The sequence below is a fragment of the Salmo salar genome, chromosome ssa09, assembly GCF_905237065.1.
Source record: "Salmo salar chromosome ssa09, Ssal_v3.1, whole genome shotgun sequence".
NCBI classification, from domain to species: domain Eukaryota; kingdom Metazoa; phylum Chordata; class Actinopteri; order Salmoniformes; family Salmonidae; genus Salmo; species Salmo salar.
Genome location: NC_059450.1, coordinates 76,214,277 through 76,241,776, shown reverse-complemented (window position 1 = coordinate 76,241,776; position 27,500 = coordinate 76,214,277). Strand labels below are relative to the sequence as shown.

At 45.6% G+C, this 27,500-nt stretch overlaps 1 protein-coding gene across 3 annotated transcripts in view; it reads right to left on the bottom strand.

The window, feature by feature from the left end:
- Positions 1–27,500, bottom strand: part of LOC106611943 (collagen alpha-1(XXIII) chain) — a 265,001-nt gene that overhangs the window by 81,088 nt on the left and 156,413 nt on the right. For all 3 annotated transcript variants that reach the window (XM_045724032.1, XM_014212635.2, XM_045724033.1), the window contains exon 3: positions 1,149–1,193. In XM_045724032.1, coding sequence (XP_045579988.1) covers positions 1,149–1,193 — 45 coding nt within the window. The remainder of the gene's footprint in view (positions 1–1,148; positions 1,194–27,500) is intronic.

Sequence of the window (27,500 nt, the reverse complement as noted above, 5' to 3'; positions counted from 1 at the left end):
CGTGCTGCAGACAGCTAGAGTCAGGCCGTGCTGTAGACAACTAGAGTCAGGCCGTGCTGTAGACAGCTAGAGTCAGGCCATGGTGCAGACAGCTAGAGGCAGGCCGTGCTGCAGACAGCTAGAGTCAGGCCGTGCTGTAGACAGCTAGAGTCAGGCCATGCTGCAGACAGCTAGAGTCAGGCCGTGCTGTAGACAGCTAGAGTCAGGCCGTGCTGTAGACAGCTAGAGTCAGGCCGTGCTGCAGACAGCTAGAGTCAGGCCATGCTGCAGACAGCTAGAGTCAGGCCATGCTGTAGACAGCTAGAGTCAGACCATTCTGGCTATATTTAGATAACGATGGGAACACAGTGACACCAAACCTGCGACAACCTGGTTCATTTGGGTCCCGAGGCAAAACCAGTTGAGAACCACTGATCTACAGCAGGGTTTCCCAAACTTGGTCCTGAGGATTTCTACACTAAAGGATTACAAGGCACTGTTGGTTTCACCCTGAATCAGATCTGTTCTTACTGATCCCAATAAGTGTTTTGTGGTTTAAGAGAAACCTTAACACACTACAGGAGGAGGGAGGGCCGTGATGTTGGCAAGGCAGAATGTCATTAACTTCGTCCTACTGCTAGGGCAGCTGCTGCTGCTCAGCCTGCACCGCTAACACATGGGCAACGTTCATATGACCATGTGGTCAATGTTAGAGTTTGGTTGGAATGGACACGGAGGGACAAGACCTGCTGTATTCTATCACTGACTGTTCTGAGTCACGGTTCACTGATTGTCCTAGCTCACTACCACATCATGCGTGCCCTCGGGGGAGAGAAAGATGGAGAGAAAGATGAAAGATGGAGAGAGAGAGAACGAGAGAGCGCGCGAGAGAGAAAGAAAGCGTGATGGAGAGAGAGAAGAGAAAGAGTGATGGGGAGAGATGACCGAGACAAGTGAGAGAGAGAGTGATGAGAGAAAGAGAGAGGATGGGGAGAAGAGGAGGAGAGATGATGGGGAGTGGTGGAGAGATGGGGATGCAAAAGAGGGGGTGGACTGAATGAGAGAGATGGGATGGGAGGAGGAAGAAAGATGTGGGGTAAGAGGAGAGAGAATCTAGAGTGGAAAGAGAAGAATGTGGGGACAGTTAAAGACAGAGATATGACACTGACCGGTATCACCTCTTCTGCCCATCCTTCCACGCTTTCCAGGAGGACCTGAAGGAAACAGACAGAATGATAAAGCCAAAAGTCATCAATGGAAAGTCAGGGAAGAAGTTGTAGGTTTAGAGCTGGGGCTAAAAAGGGCATATGGGGATTGTGAACTACGGATTAGATAAAACGGTTGGATGCGTGTTGGCAGAGAAGTATGTTCATTGGGGGTGTTCTATACAGTTAATTCGGAAAGTATCCAGACCCTTTGACTTTTTACACATTTTGTTACGTTACAGCCTTATTCAAAAATGTATGAAATATATTTTTTTTCCTCATCAATCTACACACAATAACAGTCCAATTTGTGCAAATGCATTAAAAATAAAATACTTTACCAAGTATTCAGACCCTTTGCTATGAGACTCGAAATTGAGCTCAGGTGCATCCTGTTTCCATTGATCATCCTTGAGATGCTTCTACAACTAGATTGAAGTCCAACTGTGGTAAATTCAATTGTTTGGACATGATTTGGAAAGGCACACACCTGTCTATATAAGGTCCCACAGTTGACAGTGGATGTCAGAGCAAAAACAAAGCCATGAGATCAAAGGAATTGTCTGAGAGCGCCGAGACAGGATTGTGTCGAGTGTACAAAAAATGTCTGCAGCATTGAAGGTCCCCAATAACACAGTGGCCTCAATCATTCTTAAATGGAAGAAGTTTGGAACCATGAAGACTCTTCCTAGAGCTGGCCTCCCGGCCAAACTGAGCAATCGGAGGAGAAGGGCCTTGGTCAGGGAGGTGACCAAGAACCCCATGGTCACTCTGACAGAGCTCCAGAGTTCCTCTGTGGAGATGGGAGAACCTTCCACAAGGACTCCCCCAATCAGGCCTTTCTGGTAGGGTGGCCAGACAGAAGCTACTCCTCAGTAAAAGGCACATGACAGCCTGCTTGGAGTTTGCCAAAAGTCACCTTAAGGACTCAAACCATGAGAAACAAGATTCTCTGGTCATATGAAACTAAGATTGAACTCTTTGGCCTGAATGCCAAGCGTCACATCTAGCGGAAACATGGTACCATCCCTACGGTGAAGCATGGTGGTGGCAACATCATGCTGTGGGGATGTTTTGCTAGAGTCAGGGACTAAGAGACTAGTCAGGATCGAGGGAAAGATGAATGGAGTACAGAGAGATCCTTCATGAAAACCTGCTCCAGAGTGCTCAGGACCTCAGACTGGGGCGAAGGTTCACCTTCCAACAGCACAATGACCCTAAGCACACAGCCAAGACAATGCAGAAGTGGCTTCGGGACAAGTCTCTGAATGTTCTTGAGTGGCCCAGTCAGAGACCGGACTTGGACCCGATCGAACATCTCTGGAGAGACCTGAAAATAGCTGTGCAGCGACGCTCCCCGTCCAACCTGACAGAGCTTGAGAGGATCTGCAGAGAAGAATGGAAGAAACTCCCCAAAAACAGGTGTCAAGCTTGTAGTGTCATACCCAAGAAGACTTGAGGCTGTAATCGCTGACAACGGTGCTTCAACAAAGTACTGAGGAAATGGTTTGAAAACTTATGTAAATGTTATATAATGTTTTTATATATATATATATATAAATGTGCTAAAATATCTAAAAACCTGTTTTTGCTAAATATGGAAAAAGCCAAGGAGTCTGCATACTTTCCTAATGCACTGTACGCTCACCGCAGCATACCGCAGCATGCCGCAGCATACCACAGCTATAGCGACTGAGGTTTGAAGCAACTTTTAAATGAGGAACCATTGTGTGTGAGGTGCTCCAGATGTAATACACGACGCCAAGAACATCTGGATGCACCTGAGTGGGAACAGGTGTGTGTGTGTTTGTGAGATCAACATGCTTTCCTATGAACTGAACACATCCCATACACACACAGTCACAGACATCCCATATACACACAGTCACAGTCATCCCATATAAACACAGTCACAGTCATCCCATACACACAGTCACAGTCATCCCATATACACAAAGCCACAGTCATCCCATATACACAAAGCCACATTCATCCCATATACACACAGTCACAGTCATCCCATATACACACAGTCACAGTCATCCCATACACACACAGTCACAGTCATCCCATACACACACAGTCACAGTCATCCCATACACACAGTCACAGTCATCCCATACACACACACACACAGTCACAGTCATCCCATACACACACAGTCACAGTCATCCCATACACACACAGTCACAGTCATCCCATACACACAGTCACAGTCATCCCATACACAGAGTCACAGTCATCCCATATACACAGTCACAGACATCCCATCCATCACAGTCACAGTCATCCCATATACACAGTCACAGTCATCCCATACACACAGTCACAGTCATCCCATACACACACAGTCACAGTCATCCTATTCACACACAGTCACAGTCATCCCATACACACAGTCACAGATATCCCATACACACACAGTCACAGTCATCCCATACAGACACAGTCACAGTCATCCTATTCACACACAGTCACAGCATCCCATACACACAGTCACAGACATCCCATACACACACAGTTACAGTCATCCCATCCTCTCTCTCTGATGGCCAGCCAAACCAAACACAACCCCTCCCCTCCACTGGCTTGGTGCCAATCCTCACCTCACCCCTGACCTGCCATTAAAGCCTGTCTTGAGACTTGGGCTGATACTGTTGGTCTATCTCATGTTGATGAGGAGACACAGTACAGCTAGGAGGCAGCCAGAGCAGTTAAAACACCAGGACAGGTGCCAGGATACTGTATGGTGAGGCCAGCGAGGATGAGACAGCCAGCATAGTAAAACTCACAGTAGAGAGACCAGGGCAGAGCAAAACAGAGCAGGAGCTATGACGGAGCCAGATGCTTTTCCCACTGAGAATTCAATAAACACACAGACCCCATGCTGGTGAATATGGGAAAGGTTGGAACTTCTGGAAAAATGAGTCATACGCTGTATAAATCTAAATAAATATGTATACAGCTCAGCTCTTGCTTGAGTACAGATGTAGGATCTTAATGTGATCACCCTGTTGCAGGAGAACTTTACTGCAATGCAGGAAATGTAAAATGCATAGTGTATTTGAGGTTTAAAAAGGTTTCTGAAGTTTGTAATTTACACTTTCAAATGTCAAACTTGATTTTCCCTTATGGAAAATGTATCAATCCCTACAAGAAATGTCAATTAATTATAATCCACATAATAATTCACATTTCCTGTTGCTGCAAGTGCACACAGTACCACAATACATTTACCCCCAAAGTTCCTAAAGCCATGGATATTTTTTTCTTCTCAATTCTTCAGTCCACCACCATCCAGCATCCCTCTGCCCCAGAACGCTCTATCTGGCTATTGGACCCCCTCGCTTCCTCTCACAACCACCTTCAGAAACCCCCCCCAGTTTGCTCTGTTTTTTTGTACATTCTTTCCAATGAGTCAAGTAATTATCTTTTTGTTTTCTCATGATTTGGTTGGGTCTAATTGTGTTGCTGTCCTGGGGCTCTGTGGAGTCTGTTTGTGTTTGTGAACAGAGCCCCAGGACCAGCTTGCTTAGGGGACTCTTCTCCAGGTTCATCTCTCTGTAGGTGATGGCTTTGTTATGGAAGGTTTGGGAATCGCTTCCTTTTAGGTGGTTGTAGAATTTAAAGTCTCTTTTCTGGATTTTGATCATTAGCGGGTATCGGCCTAATGCTCTGCATGCATTATTTGGTGTTTTACGTTGTACTCTGAAGATATTTTTGCAGAATTCTGCATGCAGATTCTCAATTTGGTGTTTGTCCCATTTTGTGAATTCTTGGTTGGTGAGCGGACCCCAGACCTCACAACCATAAAGGGTAATGGGTTCTATAAGTGATTCAAGTATTTTTTGCCTGATCCTAATTGGTATGTCAAATTTGAAGATGGCACAGAATGCCCTTCTTGACTTGTCTCTCAGATCGTTCACAGCTTTGTGGAAGTACCTGTGGCGCTGATGTTTAGGCCAAGGTATGTCTAGTTTTTTGTGTGCTCTAGGGCAACAGTGTCCAGATGGAATTTGTATGTGTGGTCCTGGCAACTCGACCTTATTTGGAACACCATTCTTTTTGTCTTACTGAGATTTACTGTCAGGGACCAGGTCTGATGGAATCTGTGCAGAAGATCTAGGTGTTATCCCTCCTTGGTTGGGGACAGAAGCACCAGATCATCAGAAAACCGTAGACATTTGACTTCAGATTCTAGTAGGGTGAGGCCGGGTGCTGCAGACTCTTCTAGTGCCCTCACCAATTCGTTGATACATATGTTCCATTAGGGTGTTTGTTTAGCAAATTTTAACCACACACTTGTTGTTTGTGTACATGTATTTTATAATGTCATATGTTTTTCCCCCAACACCACTTTCCATCAGCTTCTATAGCAGACCCTCATGCCAAATAGAGTCAAAAGCTTCTTTTTTTTTAAATCAACAAACCATGAGAACTTTGCATTTATTTTGATTTGTTTGTAGTACAGTGATTTGGTAAAAAGCCAATTTGACATTTGCTCAGTAAATTGTTTTCACTGAAGAAATATACGAGTCTGCTGTTTATGATAATGAGGATTTTCCCAAGGTTACTGTTGATGCATATCCCACGGTTGTTATCGGGGTCAAATTTGTCTCCATTTTTGTGGATTGGGGTGATCAGTCCTTAGTTCCAAATATTGGGGAAGATGCCAGAGCTAAGGCTGATGTTAAAGAGTTTAAGTATAGCCAATTGGAATGTCTCTCTCTCTCTCTCTCTGCTTCTAACTATCCCACCTCCTCTCTCTGTTTTTTTTACGTAGGCATCACTACCTCTCTCCTGCATGCCTCTGTCTCCTCCTCCTCCTACCTCACACCCCTGCCTGCCCCTGTCTCTTTTTGCCCCACTACCCCTGCCCCCTCCACCCCCAGTACATGTATTAATAGCCCCTGAGTGCTCTCCACTTCCCCTGCTCCGCTCCCCCATTTCCCCCAGCCATAAACACCACAGTGAACCTGCCCTGGCACCTACCTTGACACCTGCCCTGGCAGAGACTGACAACTCAATACCAGGGGGCCAGAACAGATTCCTGGGGTGGTGGTGGTGGGGGGAGGGTTCAGGAGGTACAGAGTCTCGAGAGTATAGAGCTTCAAGTCGCTAAGCTTATCCTGACCACTGACTGTGTTCAGAGCAATAATCCAGTATTGATATTCTGGGCTGTTGGTCACCAGGAGCCCCTGCAGTACCTCTGTTTCTGTTGGACATGAAAGGCAGAGGGAGGTGTCATGCCGACAGACAGGGAGGTGGCCAGGGCTGGAGGGGACTGCAACGGGACCATGTGATTCGCCATGTGCAGTAACTTCCGTGGTGATGACAGGCTGATGTAGGGCCAGGATTGACTGGAGGATTAATGGTAAAAACAGGAGTGTGCGTGTGTGTGTGCGCGTGTTTGTGTGTATGTAACCAGGGCTCAAGCACAGCAGCTGCTCAGATTCCCTTACTAGGACAGAGTTTAATACACATACTTGTACATACACACTTCCACCAACAGACACACAGACATGGACTGTGACAATGTTTGGCTCTTTCATTGGTCTGTGACATAGAGATGATGTCAATCACACACGCACACACACGCAAGGGGGATCAGGTTTCAGCCTTCACTTCCTGTGTCACCAGGTGAGATCAGTGACATACCAGGACCAGGAGGTGTCATACGAGGAGTGTGTGTATGTGTGTGTGTGTGTGTGTTGTGTGTGTGTGTGTATGCTCAGTAGACATGCTATTAGGGGATAAACACTCTCCATGTGTTCCATGCTTGGTCTCTCTCCATGTGTTCCATGCTTGGTCTCTCTCCATGTGTTCCATGCTTGGTCTCTCTCCATGTGTTCCATGCTTGGTCTCTCTCCATGGTCATTTCCTAACACTCTTAAATAGCTTCCTTTGCATCTCTCCTCTAGCTGATCTGACAGGACTTGACAAGTGGATGCACATCGGTGAAAACCTATCTAGACCCTTCACCGCTCAATCGCCTCCAAGGAAAGGAGACAAGGAAAGGAAGCTATGTGTGAGTATTAGGACAATCACCATCAGTGATCTAGAGGTTTAAGGTTATCCGATCCTGGATGGTGTTTAAAGGTTTATGGCACAAGCTAACGGCAAAACAGGCTAAGAGATCTGAGATCAGAAATAACTGAGGTCAGCTAGTGTCTGAAGCCAGAAGAGAGCATATTGAAGTAATGTTAATTGTTTATAACACTTCAACGATATACTTCGACCTCTGACTTGGCTCAGTTGACCCCCATCCGCTCCTCAAACTACCTAACAGAGTTTGGCATCAGTGTCCATATCCACAAAGTGTCTCGAAGTAGGAGTGGTGATCTGGGATCAGTTTGGCCTTTTAGATAATAATGAATAAGATTATACTCTATATACAGAGGGGACCTGATCCTAGATCAGCAGTCCTACTGTAAGAGGCTTTATGGATACAGGCCCAGGAGTAGGAGTAGTCAAATCACATCTCAGCAAATAACACTGAGCATACGAAACATTAAGAACACCTTCCTAATATTGAGATGCACCTTTTGGCCTCAGTCAACATGGGCCAGCATCCCTGTGGAACGCTTTCCACACCTTGTAGAGTCCATGTCCTGATGAATTGAGGCTGTTCTGAGGGCAGAAGGGGGTGCAACTCAATATTAGGAAGGTGCTACTAATGTTTTGTACACCCAGTGTATATAAAACACAGGACTACGTGTTTTTTTGACTACACTGGGTCTTTAACAGTTGCCCCTGGTTGGGGGTCAGGGTTTGACTGGCTAGGGCTAGCCCTAAGTCTGAGTGGCAGGAGCATTGCCTGCTTGGGAAAACACACATGGAGCACAGCCCACAGCCCACTAAACTTCACATCATGGCCTGGCCTGCAGTCACACACAGAGAGAGAATATTCGCCCACCATTACTTTCAGAGAGGTGAAGTCAGTGTGGTGACAGTACTGAAACTCCAGTCAGAAAAGGCACAGGCCCAGACACACACACCAGCATGCTCATACACACCAACATACACAGCTCATTTTAGACATGCTGACATCCACAACTAGCTCACTGACAAGAGCCATCCGCTTGACTGGGATTGGAAACAATTTCTCCATCAACGATTATACTGGTGTGTGTGTGTGTGTGTGCGTGTGTGTGTGTGTGCGCGTGCGGCCGGGCTCCGGTCCGGTGAGTGTTACCAACTGCATCCCATCGTCCTGGATTCCATCTGCTATGACCCTGTAGGCCACCCCCCTCCCACACGCTCACACGCACACAGACACACAATCTTTGCCTCTAGTTAGTGTATAATTCAGAGAATGAGAGTTGGCCTGATGAGAGAGAGACATTCCACATTTCTCTCCCAAAAGATGAATGAATATGTCCAAATTACATGAATGCACAAAAGATAAATGCCAAAACCTTTCCTTTAGGACTTAAAACTGTCACGTCCTGACCATAGAAAGCTTTTATTTTCTATGGTAGAGTAGGTCAGGGCGTGACAGGGGGTTTTCTAGTTGTTATTTTCTATGTGGGGATCTAGTTTAGTTTTTCTATGTTTGGTGATTGGTATGATTCCCAATTAGAGGCAGCTGGTAATCGTTGTCTCTTATTGGGGATCATACTTAAGTAGCTTGTTTTTCACTTGGGGGTTATGGGATATTGTTTATGTATAGTTGCATTGTAGTCACGGTTCGTCTAGTCTTTATTTGTTTTTTTAATTGCATTACGTTTCACTTTATAATAAATTATGTGGAACGCTACTCACGCTGCGCCTTGGTCCGATCCTTCATCTAACGAACGTGACAGAAACATGTATCTACAACATAATTGATTTTTATTTTTTTACAGGAACTCATAACTCATTTTATTTCTTTGTGCAAAGAATCATTTGCAAAATTGAGTGATGAAAAGCTTAACAATATGTGTCTTCATAACAGTTTTTGTCAAGGCAAGTGTAGAGGGCTGGAGAGAGTTTAATCTGTTTAACTTCTCTATTGATGAGCCAGCTGTTAGTCCTCTACATCTGGAAGAACACCCCCTTTCCTTCCTTCCGTCTCTTTGTCTCTCTCAATTCAATTTAAGGGCATTATTGACATGGGAAACTTATGTTAACTTTGCCAAAGCAAGTGAAGTAGATAATACCGTTTTTTTTACAATCGCTAGGACCCATTTCTCAATACTTAGGTCACTTTTTCAAAACTCTTCACACAGTTCTAACTAACTTTCAGCTTGGCACAGCAGTTAATTTCACGTTCAAAATGCCCTAAAACTACCAAAACACTTCATACATGTCTCAAATCAACTCGTTCTTCCATAACACTAGCAAAGGTTGTCACCCAACAAGCCCACGTTGTCACTCATAAAACAACGACCTAAACAACATGTAGCATTACATAATGTTTTCTTTATAAAACAAGAATGACACCCCTCTACTGTTTAGAACTCACTGCAGTATATGTTACAGGAATGTATCAGACATGACGGAATATGCTTCAATATGTTTTATGTCATTTTATGGCATTGAGTGATTCCAAAATACTATCATTTGTATATACACCATCTACCGATACAGACACAGTAGCAATACTAGTCAACCCTGTTTTATGCATTTGGCCACAGGTTCTCATCCACGTCACATCTTATGTCATCTTGGGCAATACACCTAGGAAATAATCTTTTGGCATGCCTGGTCCATCCCTGGCAATCTTCTGCAGATATGTCCAGGCATCCAGCATGCATTGCGTCCAGGAGGGACATTTGATCATGTGGATGGTGGTCATAAACCTTCCACCTCCATGAGGAAAATAATTCCTCTATGGGGTTGAGGAATAGAGAGTAAGGAAGGAGGAAAAGTGACATCATCCTGGGATGGGCTGCAAACCACTGTGACTGCACGGAAGTGGTGAAATGTTACATTGTCCCAAACAATTACAAACGTTGGCTGATTTTTGCCTCACTGCAACCCTTTCCTCACCTGGCACAACCCTTCCATAGAGGTCACCCAGGAATGAAATGAGACGCTCGGTGTTGTATGGCCCAATTAGCAGTTTGTGTAACAGCAATCCATCAGAGGATACTGCTGCACACATTGTGATGTTGGCACCGCTCTGGCCCAGGACATCCACTGTGGCTCTTTTTCCAATCACATTCCTTCCTCACCGCCGTGTTTTGGCCAAGTTGAAACCAGCCTCATCCACAAAGATGAATATGTGGGGTGTTTGCCTGGCTTCAATCTCCATAACTCTCAAAAATAAATCCACAAGGCAACATAAGAGTTAGGCTATTACAGTAGTTTACATTATACCTTAAAACATGCCATTGTGTGTCTCTGCCCTGTTTGGTTTAGTTCAAAACCAGTTCTGTATTTTATAGTCCTCTTACCTGGACTTATTGGTTTCTGAGTTGCTTGACTCGTTCAGAGTTCCTCTCAAAGGGGACAGTGTACAACTGCTTCATCCTGACTTGATGTTGTTTTAGGACTCTAGAAATATTTGTTATGCTTACATTGTCTGCCAACACTCGTCCCAAATCTCTGTGAGTTTTATGCCATTGTTTCTGATGACCATATCAACGATTGCAGTTTCCTGCACAGCAGTGAAAATCCTACCTCTCCCGCCTGTAGGAGGTAACCGTTGGGTCCTAAGCAGAAATACAAAAACAATTACAATTACACAGAAGTAGGTTTGGAGGCTTTGCTCAATTTACTTCTGTAATGTGCAGTTCAGTCAGATGCCCTTGCAAAATGCACATCTTACCTGTTGTTTTGCCAGAAATTTCTCACAATAGATGCCACTGTTGAGCGTTGCAGATTTGGCTGCACTCTCAGACCAGCCTCTCTCATTGATAGATCATGATTTATTACGTGATCAATTATAGTAGCCCTAATCTCATCTGAGACTACAGCTCTTGATCTTCCTCTCAGTCTTCTTCCACCACGCGTACCTACTCCTCTCCCTCTCCCAGCCACTCTTCTTTTGTCAGCCACTTCTCTATCTCTGGCTGGGTCCATGTTTACATTACAGTACAGCATTATTCCTAAGATGTTCCCTTTTGTATAGATGGTAATGTAATTGAAAGACTAACACCTGTGTAGGTGTCCAGCTACAATGGGAATCAGCTGTGGTTGGTCTAATTGTTTTGATAGTATTTCATTTTTTAGATTTGGAATATATTTCAATATGGTATTAGTGTAGAAATGTACCAAATTTATGTCTTATTCAATTTTGTGTTATTTTAGGTTTTGAACTGAAGTTTAACAGTTTTGAAAAGAGTATGTAAACGTGCAAATTGGCCTGTAGGCACAGAGTTTTGGTGGTGGTTGTGTCCGAGAAAAAGGTTCATGAAAATTGAAAGATGTAGTCATTGAATGCATTTTGTGCCAAAGCAATGAAAAATGATCCATAGTTTAGCCCACATAGACTGCTGTTATGCTCACTGTGTGAAGAGTTTTGAAAAAGTGACCTAAGTATTGAGAAATGGGTCCTAGCGATTGTAAAAAACTGTAAACAAAAGTGAAATAAACTATAAAAATTAACAGTAAACATTACACTAACAGAAGTTACAAAATAATAAATACATTTCAAATGTCATATTATTTCTATATATAGTGTTGTAATGATGTGCAATAGTTAAAGTACAAAATAAACATAAATATGAGTTGTATTTACAATGGTGTTTGTTCTTCACTGGTTGCCATTTTCTTGTGGTAACAGGTCACAAATCTTGCTGCTGTGATGGCACACTGTGGTATTTCACCCAGTAGATATGGGTGTTCATCAAAATTGTGTTTGTTTTCTAATTCTTTGTGGATCTGTGTAATCTGAGGGAAATATGTGTCTCTAATATGGTTGTACATTTAGCAGGAGGTTAGGAAGTGCAGCTCAGTTTCCACCTCATTTTGTGGGCAGTGTGCACATAGCCTGTCTTCTCTTGAGAGCCAGGTGTGCCTACGCAATAGCAAGGCTATGCTCACTGAGTCTGTACATAATCAAAGCTTTCCTTAAGTTTTGGTCAGTCGCAGTGGTCAGGTATTCTGCCACTGTGTACTCTATGTTTAGGGCCAAATAGCATTCTAGTTTGCGCTGTTTTTCTGTTAATTCTTTCCAATGTGTCAAGTAATTATCTTTTTGTTTTCACATGATTTGGTTGGGTCTAATTGTTTTGCTGTCCTGGGGCACTGTGGGATCTGTTTGTGTTTGTGAACAGCGCCCCAGGACCAGCTTGCTGAGGGGACTCTTCTCCAGGTTCATCTCTCTGTAGGTGATGACTTTGTTATGGAAGGTTTGGGAATCGCTTCCTTTTAGGTGGGTGTAGAATTTAACATATTTTTTCTGGATTTTGATAATTAGCTGGTATCGGCCTAATTCTGCTCTGCATGCATTATTTGGTGTTTTACGTTGTACACTGAGGATATTTTTGAAGAATTCTGCATGCAGAGTCTCAATTTGTTGTTTGTCCCATTTTGTGAATTCTTGGTTGGTGAGCGGACCCCAGACCTCACAACCATAAAAGGCAATGGGTTCTATAACTGATTGAAGTATTTTTAGCCTGATCCTAATTGGTATGTCAAATTTTATGTTCCTTTTGATGGCATAGAAGGCCCTAATTGCCTTGTCTCTCAGCTCGTTTACAGCTTTGTGGAAGTTACCTGTGGTGTTGTTTAGGCAGAGGTATATATCGTTTTTTTGTGTGCTATAAGGCAACGGAGTGCAGATGGAATTTGTATTTGTGGTCTTGGTGACGGGACCTTATTTGGAACACCATTATTTTTTATCTTACTGAGATTTACTGTCAGGGCCTAGGTCTGACAGAATCTGTGCAGAAGATCTAGGTGCTGCTGTAGGCCCTCCTTGGTTGGTGACAGAAACACTAAGATCATCAGTAAACAGTAGACATTTGACAGTAGACATTTGGCAAGTCGGTTAGGACATCTACTTTGTGCATGACACAAGTAATTTTTCTAACAATTGTTCACAGACAGATGATTTCACTTATAATTCACTGTATCACAATTCCAGTGGGTCAGAAGTTTACATACACTAAGTTGACTGTGCCTTTAAACAGCTTGGAAAATTCCAGAAAATGATGTCATGGCTTTAGAAGCTTCTGATAGGCTAATTGAAATCATTTGAGTCAATTGGAGGTGCACTTGTGGATGTATTTCAAGGCCTACCTTCAAACTCAGTGCCTCTTTGCTCGTCATCATGGGAAAATCTAAAGAAATCAGCCAAGACCTCAGAAAATAAATTGTAGACCTCAACAAGTCCGGTTCATCCTTGGGAGCAATTTCCAAACGCCTGAAGGTACCACGTTCATCTGTACAAGTAATAAACACCATGGTACCACGTAGCCGTCATACCGCTCAGGAAGGAGACGCGTTCTGTGTCCTAGAGATGAACGTACTTTGGTGCGAAAAGTGCAAATCAATCCCAGAACAACAGCAAAGGACCTTGTGAAGATGCTGGAGGAAACAGGTACAAAAGTATCTATTTCCACAGTAAACGAGTCCTATATCGGCATAACCTGAAAGGCTGCTCAGCAAGGAAGAAGCCACTGCTCCAAAACCGCCATAAAAAAAGCCAGACTACGGTTTGCAACTGCACATGGGGACAAAGATCGTACTTTTTGGAGAAATGTCCTATGGTCTGATGAAACAAAAATAACTGTTTGGCCATAATGACCATCGTTATGTTTGGGAAAAAGGGGGAGGCTTGCAAGCCGAAAAACACCATCCGAACCGTGAAGCACGGGGGTGGCAGCCTCATGTTGTGGGGGTGCCTTGCTGCAGGAGGGACTGATGCACTTCACAAAATAGATGGCATCATGAGGGAGGAAAATTATGTGGATATGTTGAAACAACATCTCAAGACATCAGTCAGGAAGTTATAGCTTGGTCGCAAATGGGTCTTCCAAATGAACAATGACCCCAAGCATACTTCCAAAGTTGTGGCAAAATGGCTTAAGGACAACAAAGTCAAAGTATTGGAGTGGCCATCACAAAGCCCTGACCTCAATCCCATAGAAGATTTGTGGGCAGAATTGAAAAAGTGTGTGCGAGCAAGGAGGCCTAGAAACCTCACTCAGTTACACCAGCTCTTTCAGGAGGAATGAGCCAAAATTCACCCAACTTATTGTGGGAAGCTTGTGGATGGCTACCCGAAACATTTGACCCAAGTTAAACCATTTAAAGGCAATGCTACCAAATACTAATTGAGTGTATGTAAACTTCTGACCCACTGGGAATGTGATGAAAGAAATAAAAGCTGAAATAAATCATCCTCTCTACAATTATTCTGACATTTCACATTCTTAAAATAAAGTGATCCTAACTGACCTAAGACAGGGAATTTTTACTCGGATTAAATGTCAGGAATTGTGAAAAACTGAGTTTAAATGTATTTGGCTAAGGTGTATGTAAACGTCCGACTTCAACTGTATATGTGCAAGAGGGTGGAGCTTAAACTGCATCCCTGTCTCCACCTACAGCCCAGTAGAAAGAAATGTGTGTGTTTTTTTTACCAATTTTAACTGCACACTTGCTGTTTTTGTAGATGGATTTCATAATGTCGTAAGTTTTTCCCCCAACACCACTTTCCATTGACTTGTCTCTCTCTCTCTTTGTCTTTCTGTTTTCTCTCTCTCTCTCTCTCTCTCTCTCTCTCTCTCTCTCTCTCTCTCCCCCTCATCTCTCTGTCTTTCTCCATCTCTGACTCATTTAAAGAGGGAGACATGATAAACACAAAAGACAAAAAGAGGAAACAGTTTGTGATTCAGACAAGCTGCTCTCTGTGTCTGCTCCGTCTGTCTCTCTCCCTCTCTCTCCCTTCCCTTCCTCTCTCTCTCTCCCTCCCTCCCTCCCTCCATCTCTCTCTCTCTCTCTCTCTCTCTCTCTCCCCCTCTTTCGCTCTATTCTTAGAAAAGCATAAACGGAGAAGACAAAGAGAATATATAAAGTCCAACAGAACATCAAACCATCAATAAACCATCATGTAAACATCAGACAGAATTCAGAATATCAAACCAGACATCAATAACCAGACATCATGTAAACACTAGACAGGATTCAGAATATCAAACCAGACATCAATAAACCATCATGTAAACACTGGACAGGATTCAGCAGGCTCTTTGGGAGTTAACACGTCTAATCTACTGTAATCTGTAATAACATGGTTTTACTGCGGGATGAGACGTCAGACCTCCCAATCTAAACAGTGCTGGTCACAGTGAAATATGCTGATACACGCTGAATGAGGGAGCTACAGTAATCCACAGGGTTTACACAGACCTGACTCACCCTGTCTACGTCCCCATTGGCAACCTATTCCCTTTATAGTGCACTACTTTTTACTCCGTTTTTCTCCCCAATTTCGTGATTACGATCTTGTCTCATCACTTCAACTCCCCAACAGGCTCGGAGAGGCGAAGGTCCAGTCATGCGTCTTCCAAAACATGACCCGCCAAACCGCGCTTCTTAAAATTTGAACACCCGCTCCCTTAACCCGGAAGCCAGCTGCGCCAATGTGTCGGAGGAAACGCCATTCAGCTGACGACCGAAGCCAGGCTGTAGTGACGCCGCAACACTGTGATGCGGTGCCTTAGACCGCTGCGCCACTCTAGAGGCCATGTAGTGCACTACTTCTGACCAGAGCCCTATCCAAGTAGTGCACTATATAGGGAATAGGGTGCCATTTGGGATGCAGAACTTAATAGTATCTAGTACAGTCTGGGGACTAGGGGCTGAACCTACACAATACCACGCTGGGAACAGGGCTAGGGTTGAAAACAGTCTACCCTCTCCCTCTGTTCTTCTCCAGTTCTCCCTCTAGACTTCCCACACTCCATCACTCTCTTGCGCCTTCCTTTCCTCTTGTACCTCCCTCCCTCCTCTCCTCTGTCCATAGATGTGACCTCTCTAATGGATGTGCCACCCAGTGAGTGTCAGAATGCTGCATAAAACCAAACCTCTCCAATAAACATCAACACTTCCAGCATCAACAACCAAAAGTATCCTAGTGTGTGTGGGTGTGTGTGTGTGTGGTTAAAAAGGGGATGTTTTTCTGGGGTCAAGCCATTTGAAGAGGCGCCACGCATAGGGCCCATTTTAATGGAGCGCCCAACACAACAAGCGCGCTCATACACACACGCTCACACGCACGCACACACATACATACACACACATTCATACACACACTTGTGTAAATTCTAACAGACACATGCTCAGTACACAGCCTCTCACGTTCCTTGTTTTGTTTCTAAAAAAGTACTTCAGAGTTTATTGTCTATAAACACAATTCCATCCACAGTTTTATGCAAGTAAAGTCATACCGTATAAAAAAAAGCTGTGATGAGAATAGGAAGTTTCGGTACAATTTTCTAAATGCCGACAGATAATTTGTTCGTTCGACATGGTGGGATCTTTTTGTGTCTGTAAATTTAATGATGTGGGAAATGGTGTTGGAAATGCCTTTATATTTATATAATTTCCATCATGTCGAAGTAAACTTGGAGTAACGTGAGGATTTGTTGTGTGGTCCTCCCACTACTACTCATCAGGAAGGCATGCAGTTTATTACTGTAGACTACAGATTAAATAAGTTAGAACTTCACAGGATGTTGAAAGTGTACCTTGATCTTGATGCTCCTTTCCAATAAATATCAAGGGTCTTATTCTGGTGACATGATGATCGATGCTTGACTGTCGTTTCAAAAATATAAATATTTGTGCTCTTATCCATAATAATCTCATCATGTAGACCAGTGGTTCCCAAACTTTTTATAGTCCCGTACCCCTTCAAACATTCAACCTCCAGCTGCGTACCCCCTCTAGCACCAGGATCAGCGTACTCTCAAATGTTGTTTTTTGCGATCATTGTAAGCCTGCCACACACACTATACGATACATTTATTAAACATAAGAATGAGTGTGAGTTTGTCACAACACGGTTCGTGGGAAGACACAAAGACCTCTTATAGGACAAGGGCACAAATAATAATATCATAATAATCAATTATTTTGCTCTTTATTTAACCATCTTACATATAAAACGTTATTTGTTAATCGAAAATTGTAAATAACTCACCACAGGTTAATGAGAAGGGTATGCTTGAAAGGATGCACATAACTCTGCAATGTTGGGTTGTATTGGAGAGAGTCTCAGTCTTAAATCATTTTCCACACACAGTCTGTGCCTGCATTTAGTTTTCATGCTAGTGAGGGCCGAGAATCCACTCTCACATAGATACGTGGCTGCAAAGGGCATCAGTGTCTTAACAGCACGATTTGCCAAGGCAGGTTACTCTGAGCGCAGCCCAATCCAGAAATCTGGCAGTGGCTTCTGATTAAATTCAATTTTCACAGAACCGCTTGTTGCAATTTAGATGAGGCTCTCTTATTTAGATATTGTCACGACTTCCGCCGAAGTCGGTTCCTCTCCTTGTTCGGGCGGCGCTCGGCGGTCTGCGTCGACGGTCTTCTAGCCATCATCGATCCACTTTTCATTTTCCATTTGTTTTGTCTTGTCTTCCCACACACCTGGTTTCAATTCCCTCATTACATGTTGTGTATTTAACCCTCTGTTCCCCACATGTCCTTGTCCGGAATTGTTTGTTCTAAGTGCTTGTGCACGTTATGCTGGTGTGTGAAGGGTTTTGTACCCATTTGATTTAATGTTCTGTTAATTAATATCCTCTTACATCTAGACGTTTCGCTAGCGGAACACCTGCTCCAATATCCAATGATAGGCGTGGCGCGAATGAGAAATTCCTCAAAAATACGAAAACTTCCATTTTTCAAACATTTGACTATTTCACAGCATTTTAAAGACGAGACTCTCCTTTATCTAACCACACTGTCCGATTTCAAAAAGGCTTTACAACGAAAGCAAAACATTAGATTATGTCAGCAGAGTACCCAGCCAGAAATAATCAGACACACATTTTTCAAGCTAGCATATGTCACAAAAAACAAAACCACAGCTAAATGCAGCACTAACCTTTGATGATCTTCATCAGATGACACACCTAGGACATTATGTTATACAATACATGCATGTTTTGTTCAATCAAGTTCATATTTATATCAAAAACCAGCTTTTTACATTAGCATGTGACGTTCAGAACTAGCATACCCCCTGCAAACCTCCGGTGAATTTACTAAATTACTCACGATAAACGTTCACAAAAAACAGAACAATTATTTTAAGAATTATAGATACAGAACTCCTTTGTGCAATCGAGGTGTCCGATTTTAAAATAGCTTTTCGGTGAAAGCACATTTTGCAATATTCTGAGTAGATAGCCCAGCCATCACGGCTAGCTATTTAGACACCCACCAAGTTTAGCCCTGACCAAACTCCGATTTACTATTACAAAAGTTTGATTACCTTTGGTGTTCTTCGTCAGAATGCACTCCCAGGACTGCTACTTCAATAACAAATGTTGGTTTGGTTCAAAATAATCCATTGTTATATCCAAATAGCAGCGTTTTGTTCGTGCGTTCAAGACACTATCCAAAGTGTAAATAAGGGTCACGAGCATGGCGCATTTCGTGACAAAAGATTTCTAAATATTCCATTACCGTACTTCGAAGCATGTCAACCACTGTTTAAAATCAATTTTTATGCATTTTTTCTCGTAAAAAAGCGCTAATATTCCGACCGGGAATCTGCGTTTAGGTAAACAGACGAAAGAAAATAAAGCATGGGGTCGACTCGGGCACGAGCCTGAGTCTCACAGAACTGTGACCAGCCACTACCCAAATGCGCAACTTTTTTTCAGCCAGAGCCTGCAAAGCCACGATTCAGCTTTTTGCCGCCTTCTGAGAGCCCATGGGAGCCGTAAGGAAGTGTCACGAAACAGCAGAGATCCCCTGTAATGGATAGAGATAATCAAGAAGGGCAAGAAATTGTCAGACAGGGCACTTCCTGCATGGAATCTTCTCAGGTTTTGGCCTGCCAAATGAGTTCTGTTATACTCACAGACACCATTCAAACAGTTTTAGAAACTTTGGAGTGTTTTCTATCCAAAGTTAATAATTATATGCATATTCTAGTTTCTGGGCAGGAGTAATAATCAGATTAAATCGGGGACGTTTTTTATCCGGCCGTGAAAATACTGCCCCCTAGCCATAACAGGTTTTAACGGTGGTTTTTATTATTAAACTGAGCCGTTGTAAATCAGTTTTTGCTCTCCTGCGCCTGACTTCTCTGCCGCCAGTACGCACCCCTTACAGAATTCTGGACCAATTTATGGAGTCAGCAGGAGCAGGTACCCCAGGTATAGGGGTGGAGGAGCGCGTCCGGGAGCACGCAGCAATGCTCCACCATCTTGGCACCGCCATAGACCGCGTTGTCCAGACAATGGACTGCTGGGAGAGACAGGGAGTTCTACCAGCGCCTCCACCAGCACAACCGGGGTCTCCACTACGCGCCCCTCCTTCTCTTGGTCCCAGTGGGATTCGTCTCTCCCTTCCCCAGGAATACGATGGGACGGCTGCATACTGCCAGGGGTTCCTGTTGCAGCTAGACTTATACCTGGCAACCGTCCACTCGGCTCCTTCGGGCCGTGAGAGGGTGTCCGCTCTCGTCTCGTGTCTCACCGGGAAAGCCCTGGTGGGCCAACGCCGTGTGGAGAGAGGGAGATGCGGCGTTGGACCAGTTTGAGGAGTTCACCTGCCGCTTCTGGGCAGTCTTTGACCACCAGCCCGAGGGTAGAGCGGCGGGTGAACGCCTCTTCCATCTGAGGTAGGGGATGAGGAGCACCCAGGAGTTTCGATCCCTGGCTGCGTGATGGAATGACATGGCACTGATCGAACATTATCGCTGCAGTCTGAGCGAGGACGTCCGTCGGGAGTTGGCCTGCAGAGACACCACCCTCACATTCGACCAGCTGGTGGACCTGTCCATCCAGCTGGATAACCTGCTGGCTACCCGCGGACGTTCAGATCGGGGTCTGTTGGTTCCATCCCCCCGCACCCCCTCTCCAATACCCATGGAGCTGGGAGGGGCAGTGCACAGGGAGACCGGAGGGGGTTCCAGCTCGTGCACCATCTGTGGCTGCAGAGGACACACTGCCGGTCGGTGCTGGGTTGGTTCCTCTGGGTATCGAGGCAGCAGGTAGGGCGCTCTGGCGTCACCCCAGGTGAGCCGGCACCATTCTCACCCAGAGCCCTCTGTTGCACACATGTTTTTGTATGTCACTTTTCCTGAGATTTCCCCGCATTCCCAGCATAAGGAGCTCGTCGATTCAGGCGCGGCTGGGAATTTTATAGATAGATTGTTCGCCCATAGTTTAGGGATCCCTATTGTTCCGTGGCTGTGCCCTTCCCCGTTCACACCTTAGATAGTCAACCATTAGGGACAGGGTTGATTAGGGAGGCCACCGCTCCTCTGGACATGGTGATGCAGGGGGGTCACAAGGAGAGAATTAGTCTCTTCCTTATTGACTCTTCTGCATTTCCCGTGGTGCTAGGCCTACCCTGGTTAGCTTGTCATGACCCCACTGTTTCTTGGCAATGGAGGGCTCTCACAGGGTGGTCGCGAGAGTGCTCGGGGAGGTGTTTAGGGGTTTCCGTTGGTGCTACTACGATGGAAGGTCCAGACTAGGTCTCCACCGTGCGCATTCCCCCTGAATATGGTGATTTGGCTCATGCCTTCTCTAAAAAGAAGGCGACTCAATTACCACCCCATCGACTGGGCGATTGTGCGATAAATCTCCTGGTAGACACTGCACTTCCCAGGAGTCACATGTATCCCCTCTCACAGGCAGAGACGGACGCTATGGAAACATATGTCTCCGAATCCCTGCGTCAGGGGTACATTCGGTCCTTCACTTCACCCGCCGCCTCAAATTAATTTTTTTGTGAAGGAGGGAGGTCTGCGCCCGTGTACTGACTATCGAGGTCTAAACCAGATCACTGTGAGGTAGAGTTACCCGCTACCGCTCATAGCCACAGCGATTGAGTCAATGCACGGGGCGCGCTTCTTCACCAAACTAGATCTCAGGAGTGCTTACAACCTGGTGCGTATCCGGGAGGGAGACGAGTGGAAGACGGCTTTCAGTACCACCTCAGGGCACTATGAGTACCTTGTCATGCCATACGGATTGATGAATGTGCCATCAGTCTTCCAAGCCTTTGTAGACGAGATTTTAAGGGATCTGCACGGGAAGGGTGTAGTGGTGTATATTGATGACATTCTGATATACTCCGCTACACGCGCTGAGCAAGTGTCCCTGGTGCGCAGAGTGCTTGGTCGCCTGTTGGAGCATGACCTGTACGTCAAGGCTGAGAAATGCCTGTTCTTCCAACAGTATGTCTACTTCCTAGGGTATCGCATTTCCACTTCAGGGGTGGAGATAGAGAGTGACCGCATTGCAGCCGTGCGTAATTGGCCGACTCCCACCACGGTAAAGGAGGTGCAGCGGTTCTTAGGGTTTGCCAACTACTACCGGAGGTTTATCCGGGGTTTGGTTAGGTAGCAGCTCCCATTACCTCACTGCTGAAGGGGGCCCGGTGCGCTTGCAGTGGTCAGCTGAGGTGGACAGGGCTTTTAGTCACCTGAGGGCTCTGTTGACCTCGGCTCCCGTGTTGGCCCATCTGGATCCCTCTTTGGCGTTCATAGTGGAGGAGAAAGCGTCCGAGGCTGGGATAGGAGCTGTGCTCTCTCAGCGCTAGGGTATGCCACTGAAGCTCCGCCCCTGTGCCTTCTTCTCGAAGAAGCTCAGCCCGGCGGAGCGAAACTATGATGGTGGGGACTGGGAGCTGTTGGCTGTCGTAAAGGCCTTGAAGGCGTGGAGACATTGGCTTGAGGGGGCTAGACACCCTTTTCTCATCTGGACTGACCACCGCAATCTGGAGTACATCCGGGTGGCGAGGAGACTGAACCCTCGCCAGGCAAAGTGGGCCATGTTTTTCACCCGTTTTGTGTTTACCCTTTCCTACAGACCAGGCTCCCAGAACGTTAAGGCAGATGCACTGTCCCGGCTGTATGACACAGAGGAGCGGCCCATGGATGCCACACCCATACTCCCCGCCTCCTGCCTGGTGGCGCCGGTAGTGTGGGAGCTGGACACGGACATTGAGCAGGTGTTATGCGCAGAGCCCGTTCCCGTCCAGTGTCCCGCTGGGCGTTTGTACGTTCCATCTGCTGTTCGTGACCGGTTGATCTATTGGGCCCACACGTCCCCCTCCTCTGGTCATCCTGGGATCGGTCGGACAGTGTGCTGTTTGAGCGGGAGGCACTGGTGGCCTACCTTGGCTAAGGACGTGAGGGTTTATGTTTCCTCCTGCTCGGTGTGCGCCCAGTGTAAGGCTCCTAGGCACCTGCCCAGAGGGAAGCTACACCACTTACCCATTCCACAACGGCCTTGGTCGCACCTGTCGGTGGATTTTCTTACCGATCTTCCCCCCTCACAGGGTAACACCGCAATCCTGGTTGTTGTGGATTGGTTCTCTAAGTCCTGTCGTCGAGGCCTTGTTTATGCACATCTTCCGGCACTACGGGGTGCTTGAGGATATAGTGTCTGATCGAGCTCCCCAGTTCACGTCTAGGGTCTGGAAGGCGTTCATGGAACGTCTGGGGGTCTCGATCAGCCTTACTTCAGGGTTTCACCCCGATAGTAAAGGGCAGGTGGAGAGAGTAAACCAGGATGTGGGCAGGTGTCTGCGGTCCTATTTCCAGGACCAGCCAGGGGAGTGGGCGGTGTTCGTGCCCTGGGCCGAGATGGCACAGATCTTGCTTCGCTACTCCTCCACTAACTTCTCTCCCTTCCAGTGTGTACTGGGGTACCAGCCGGTTCTGGCGCCTTGGCTTCAGAGTCAGACCGAGGCTCCTGCGGTGGACGACTGGTTCAGGCGCGTGGAGGAGACATGGGAGGCTGCCCGTGTTCACCTTCAGCAGGCCGTGCTGCACCAAAAAGAGAATGCAGACCGTCACCGCAGTGAGGCCCCGGTGCCGGGTCTGGCTCTCGACCCGAAACCTGCCCCTCCGCCTGCCCTGCCGGAAGTTGGGTCCGCGGTTTGTGGGGCCATTTAAAGTCCTGAGGAGAGTGAATAAGGTTTGTTATACGAGAGTTCAGGGGCCTTGCTTTAACAAAGTTAACCATTTTCACTGTAGTGTCCAAAACGTCTTTCAAGCTGTCAGGAATTCCCTTGGCAGCAAGAGCCTCTCGGTGGATGCTGCAGTGTACCCAAGTGGCATCGGGAGCAACTGCTTGCACTTGCGTTACCACTCCACTATGTCTCCCTGTCATGGCTTTTGCGCCATCAGTACAGATACCAACACATCTTGACCACCAAAGTTCATTTGATGTCACAAAGCGGTCCAGCACTTTAACAATATCCTTTCCTGTTGTCCTCGTTTCCAGTGGTTTGCAGAAGAGGATGTCTTCCTTAATTGACCCCCCATAAACGTAACGGACATATACCAGGAGCTGTGCCAGCAGACCCGCCACGTCTGTTGACTCATCCAGCTGTAAAGCATAGAATTCACTTGCTTGTATGCAAAGCAGTAATTGTTTAAAAACATATTCTGCCATGTTACTGATGCGTCATGAAACAGTGTTGTTTGATGAAGGCATTGTCTTTATAGTTTTTTTGGCCTTTTCCCCCAGCGTTGTCCCAGCCATATCCGCGGCAGCAGGAAGAATTAAGTCCTCCACAATAGTATGGGGCTTGCCTGTCCTAGCCACTCGGTAGCTCACCATATAAGACGCTTCTAGCCCCTTCTTATTAAAGGTATCTGTTGCTTTTATACATGTCTTACTACTCAAAGTCGTCTTTATTCTCGCTCAATTTTCAAATTGCCATGTTTTCTTTCTAAATATCTGCGCAAGAGTGAAGGTTTCATTGAGTTGTGAGATAGTACTTTTTCACATATAACATACTGTGGCTGAGGAAAGGCACTACTCCCAATATAAGTGAACCCCAAATCAAAGTAGTTCTCATCTTAGTTGCGCCTCTTCAATGGTCCAACATCCGTCTGTTGTTCAGTGCTTTCCTGGGTAAGGGGGCAGTAGCTCTTTGGCTGCATCAAATTCACAACTGTCAGTGTCCATGCCTGCTGGGCTAACAACAAATGTAGAATTACTGATGCTTGCATTGGATGTGCTCGTGGAAGCAGAACAACTTGTGTCATCTACAGGTGCAGGTGTAGTACTGCTGGTAGTAGCAGTACTACCAGTTGAGCTGGTATGTGTCTCTATGGACGCGGGCCTTACTTTTTTTTTTAACATTTATCAATTTTCGAGCAAACGGAATGAGCAGCAGCTACGTTTGGCTACATATGGACCGTTAGTGGAATTATCGCGAGAGTGTAACGGTTAATGTGATTGGACGAATCTGGGTTTGGCGGATGCCAAGAGAACGCTACCTGCCCGAATGCAAAGTGTCAACTGTAAAGTTTGGTGGAGGAAGAATAATGGTCTGGAGCTGTTTTTCATAGTTCAGGCTAGGCCCCTTAATTCCAGTGAAGGGAAATCTTAACGCTACAGCATACAATAACGTTCTAGATGATTCTGTGTTTCCAACTTTGTGACAACAGTTTGGGAAAGGCCCTTTCCTGTTTCAGCATGACATTGCCCCGTGCACAAAACCAGGTCGATACAGAAATGGTTTGTTGAGATTTGTGTGGAAGAACTTAACTGGCCTGCACGGAGCCCTGATGTCACGTCCTGACCCTTGTAAGATGTAATTTTCTATAGTAGAGTAGGTCAGGGCGTGACAGGGGGTGTTTTTGGGTGGTTTTCTATTTCTGTTTAATTCTATGTTTCTATTTCTATGTTTTTTTGGGGGGGGGGTTGATCTCCAATTGGAGGCAGCTGGTCCTCGTTGCCTCTAATTGGAGATCATATTTAAGTAGGGTTTTTTTCCACCTGTGTTTATGGGCAGTTGCATTCTGTTTAGTCTCTGTACCTGAGAACTGTAAGTTGATTGTTTTCCGTTTGTTATTTTGTCTTTAGTGTTTTTTTGAGTTAATAAATATCATAATGAGCACTCAACACGCTGCGCTTTGGTCCCCTCTATACGACAGCCGTTACACCTGACCTCAACCCCATCAAACACCTTTGGGATGAATTGGAATACCGACTGCGAGCCAGGCCTAATCGCCCAACATCAGTGCCCCACCTCACTAATGCTGTTGTGGCTAAATGGAAGCAGTCCCCGCAGCAATCTTCCCAGAAGAGTGGAGGCTGTTATAGCAGCAAAGGGGGACCAACTCCATATTTTTGCCCATGATTTTGGAATGAGATGTTCGACGAGCAGGTGTCCACATACTTTTGGTCATGTAGTGTACAGTATATGACTGTTCACATGGTGAAAGTCTATTATGTCAGGGTTTGTTAAGATATTACCAACATGTACAATTGTGTCACTGCATTGGCTTCCAGAGCAGATATCAACTCAATATATCTCAGAGCTATGAGGACAGACACACATGGTGGTAGATGTCCGTCACACATGGAAACCAATAGAGTCTTATGACATGAGGGATATCGGCTCTCTCTCAGTAGCTACTGAGACTTCCCACACAGTGGTGAATAGAAGTCAGATATTATTAGGAGCTATCATTCCCTATCCACAGAGGTTTCAATATTCCCAATAGCTATCTACAGCTCTCAATAGAGCTGTAGATAAACACACTGTTTCCCTGTGGTATGCGGGCACAGCCTTGGGGATGAATATGTGTGTGTGTGTGTGTGTGTGTGTGTGTGCGCTCGGTGAGAGCATTTCTGTGAGTGTGTGTGTGCTCAGTGAGAGCATTTGTGTGTGTGTGTGTGTGTGTGTGTGTGTGGTTGTGTGTCAGAGGCATCCCCATTACAGCTGCTAATAGTACAGGTGCAGACTCACCCCTCTGTGAACTTCCTGTGTCACCTTACCCCATTGGTCTGTTCCAGCATTGAGCCAATCACAGCTCAGGTTTCAGAGGCTGTGCATGGCTGGGATGACTCACTCGCTGATAGTCTGGGATGTTATTCCTGCATGTTGTGAGTTTGAAGACATCCTATCATGTGCTTCTGACATGGTGTTTGGTATACTTCACAAAGGTATCTGGAGTTTCACATTTCTCTTGGACAAATATACATAGCATACAGGACGTGTGTGTATGTATGGTGTGTGGATGTGTGTACGTGTGGTGTGTGTACGCGTTGGTGTGTGTACACGTGGTGCGAGTACACGTGGTGTGTGTACGTGGGGTGTGTGTGTACTTGGGGTGTGTGTACGTGGGATGTGTAACTTGTTTTGTAGTATGTGTACGTGGGGTGTGTGTACGTGTGGTGTGTGAAATACAGCTGACTGTAGGAGAGATAGCTGATATGTCTGATAGTGACAATGTGCAGTAATGAAATCTAAACAGAACTGGGCTCACGTGACAAAGAGCTATGTGTCAATCATCCTAATCAACCAATCACATCTCTGTATGGACACTCAGTCCTCTGTGACCTCACATACGTGTCACTAGGAACAGATAGTCAGGAGGAACTGGAGCACCTCTGCTGCTAGAGCACAAACACACACACACACACACACACACACACACACACACACACACACACACACACACACACACTTCGCAACCCGACACACATTCACTCCACAGGATGGAAGGATACATGGATGGATGCATGGATGGAAGGATGGATGGATGGAAGTCAAGCTCCCTGTCTCTCTCTGACCCAGACCCAGAACCCATGTCAATGACCAGAATCAGAGCTGTCCAACAGACTGGTATGAGTCCACATTTACTTAGGGGCTACCCTACTTTAGAGCCCCAGAACCAAGTCAGACCGGGTTTGAGTTTCACCATACCACCGCACCACTGCCAGGTTGGCCATAAAAGAAACCACATGTGGTCGTAATGCCCTGGCCCCACAGACAGGTTCTTGGCAGGCGAGAGCAGCTCCACTGCGTGTTATGAGTAAAATAATACATCAGAACAAGAACTACATTTGTGGCCACTTGGAAGGTGATTCATAGCCTCTGCTGGAGCGCCAAGTAGAAGCCTTTTCAAATGTTTCATATTTTTATTTCTGGAATGAGAGCGGCCAATAAATCCCTCAAGAGAGGGTTTGGAGTAAAACTAACTACCTGGGGTTGAAAACAATGGAGTCTTTATGTGTGATTCTACCACAGCTAATATAGAACACACTTTCCCCTCTTCCATCAAACTTAAAACTATACCATTACATGTCTTTGTACTTAGTAGTTTCATTGTAATTACTGTATAATAGTGGATTGTTAATACAACATTCCTGGATTAATAATTGGTGGTTATGACTGAACAGACAACTCCACTGATTGACTGCTTTGAGGAATCGT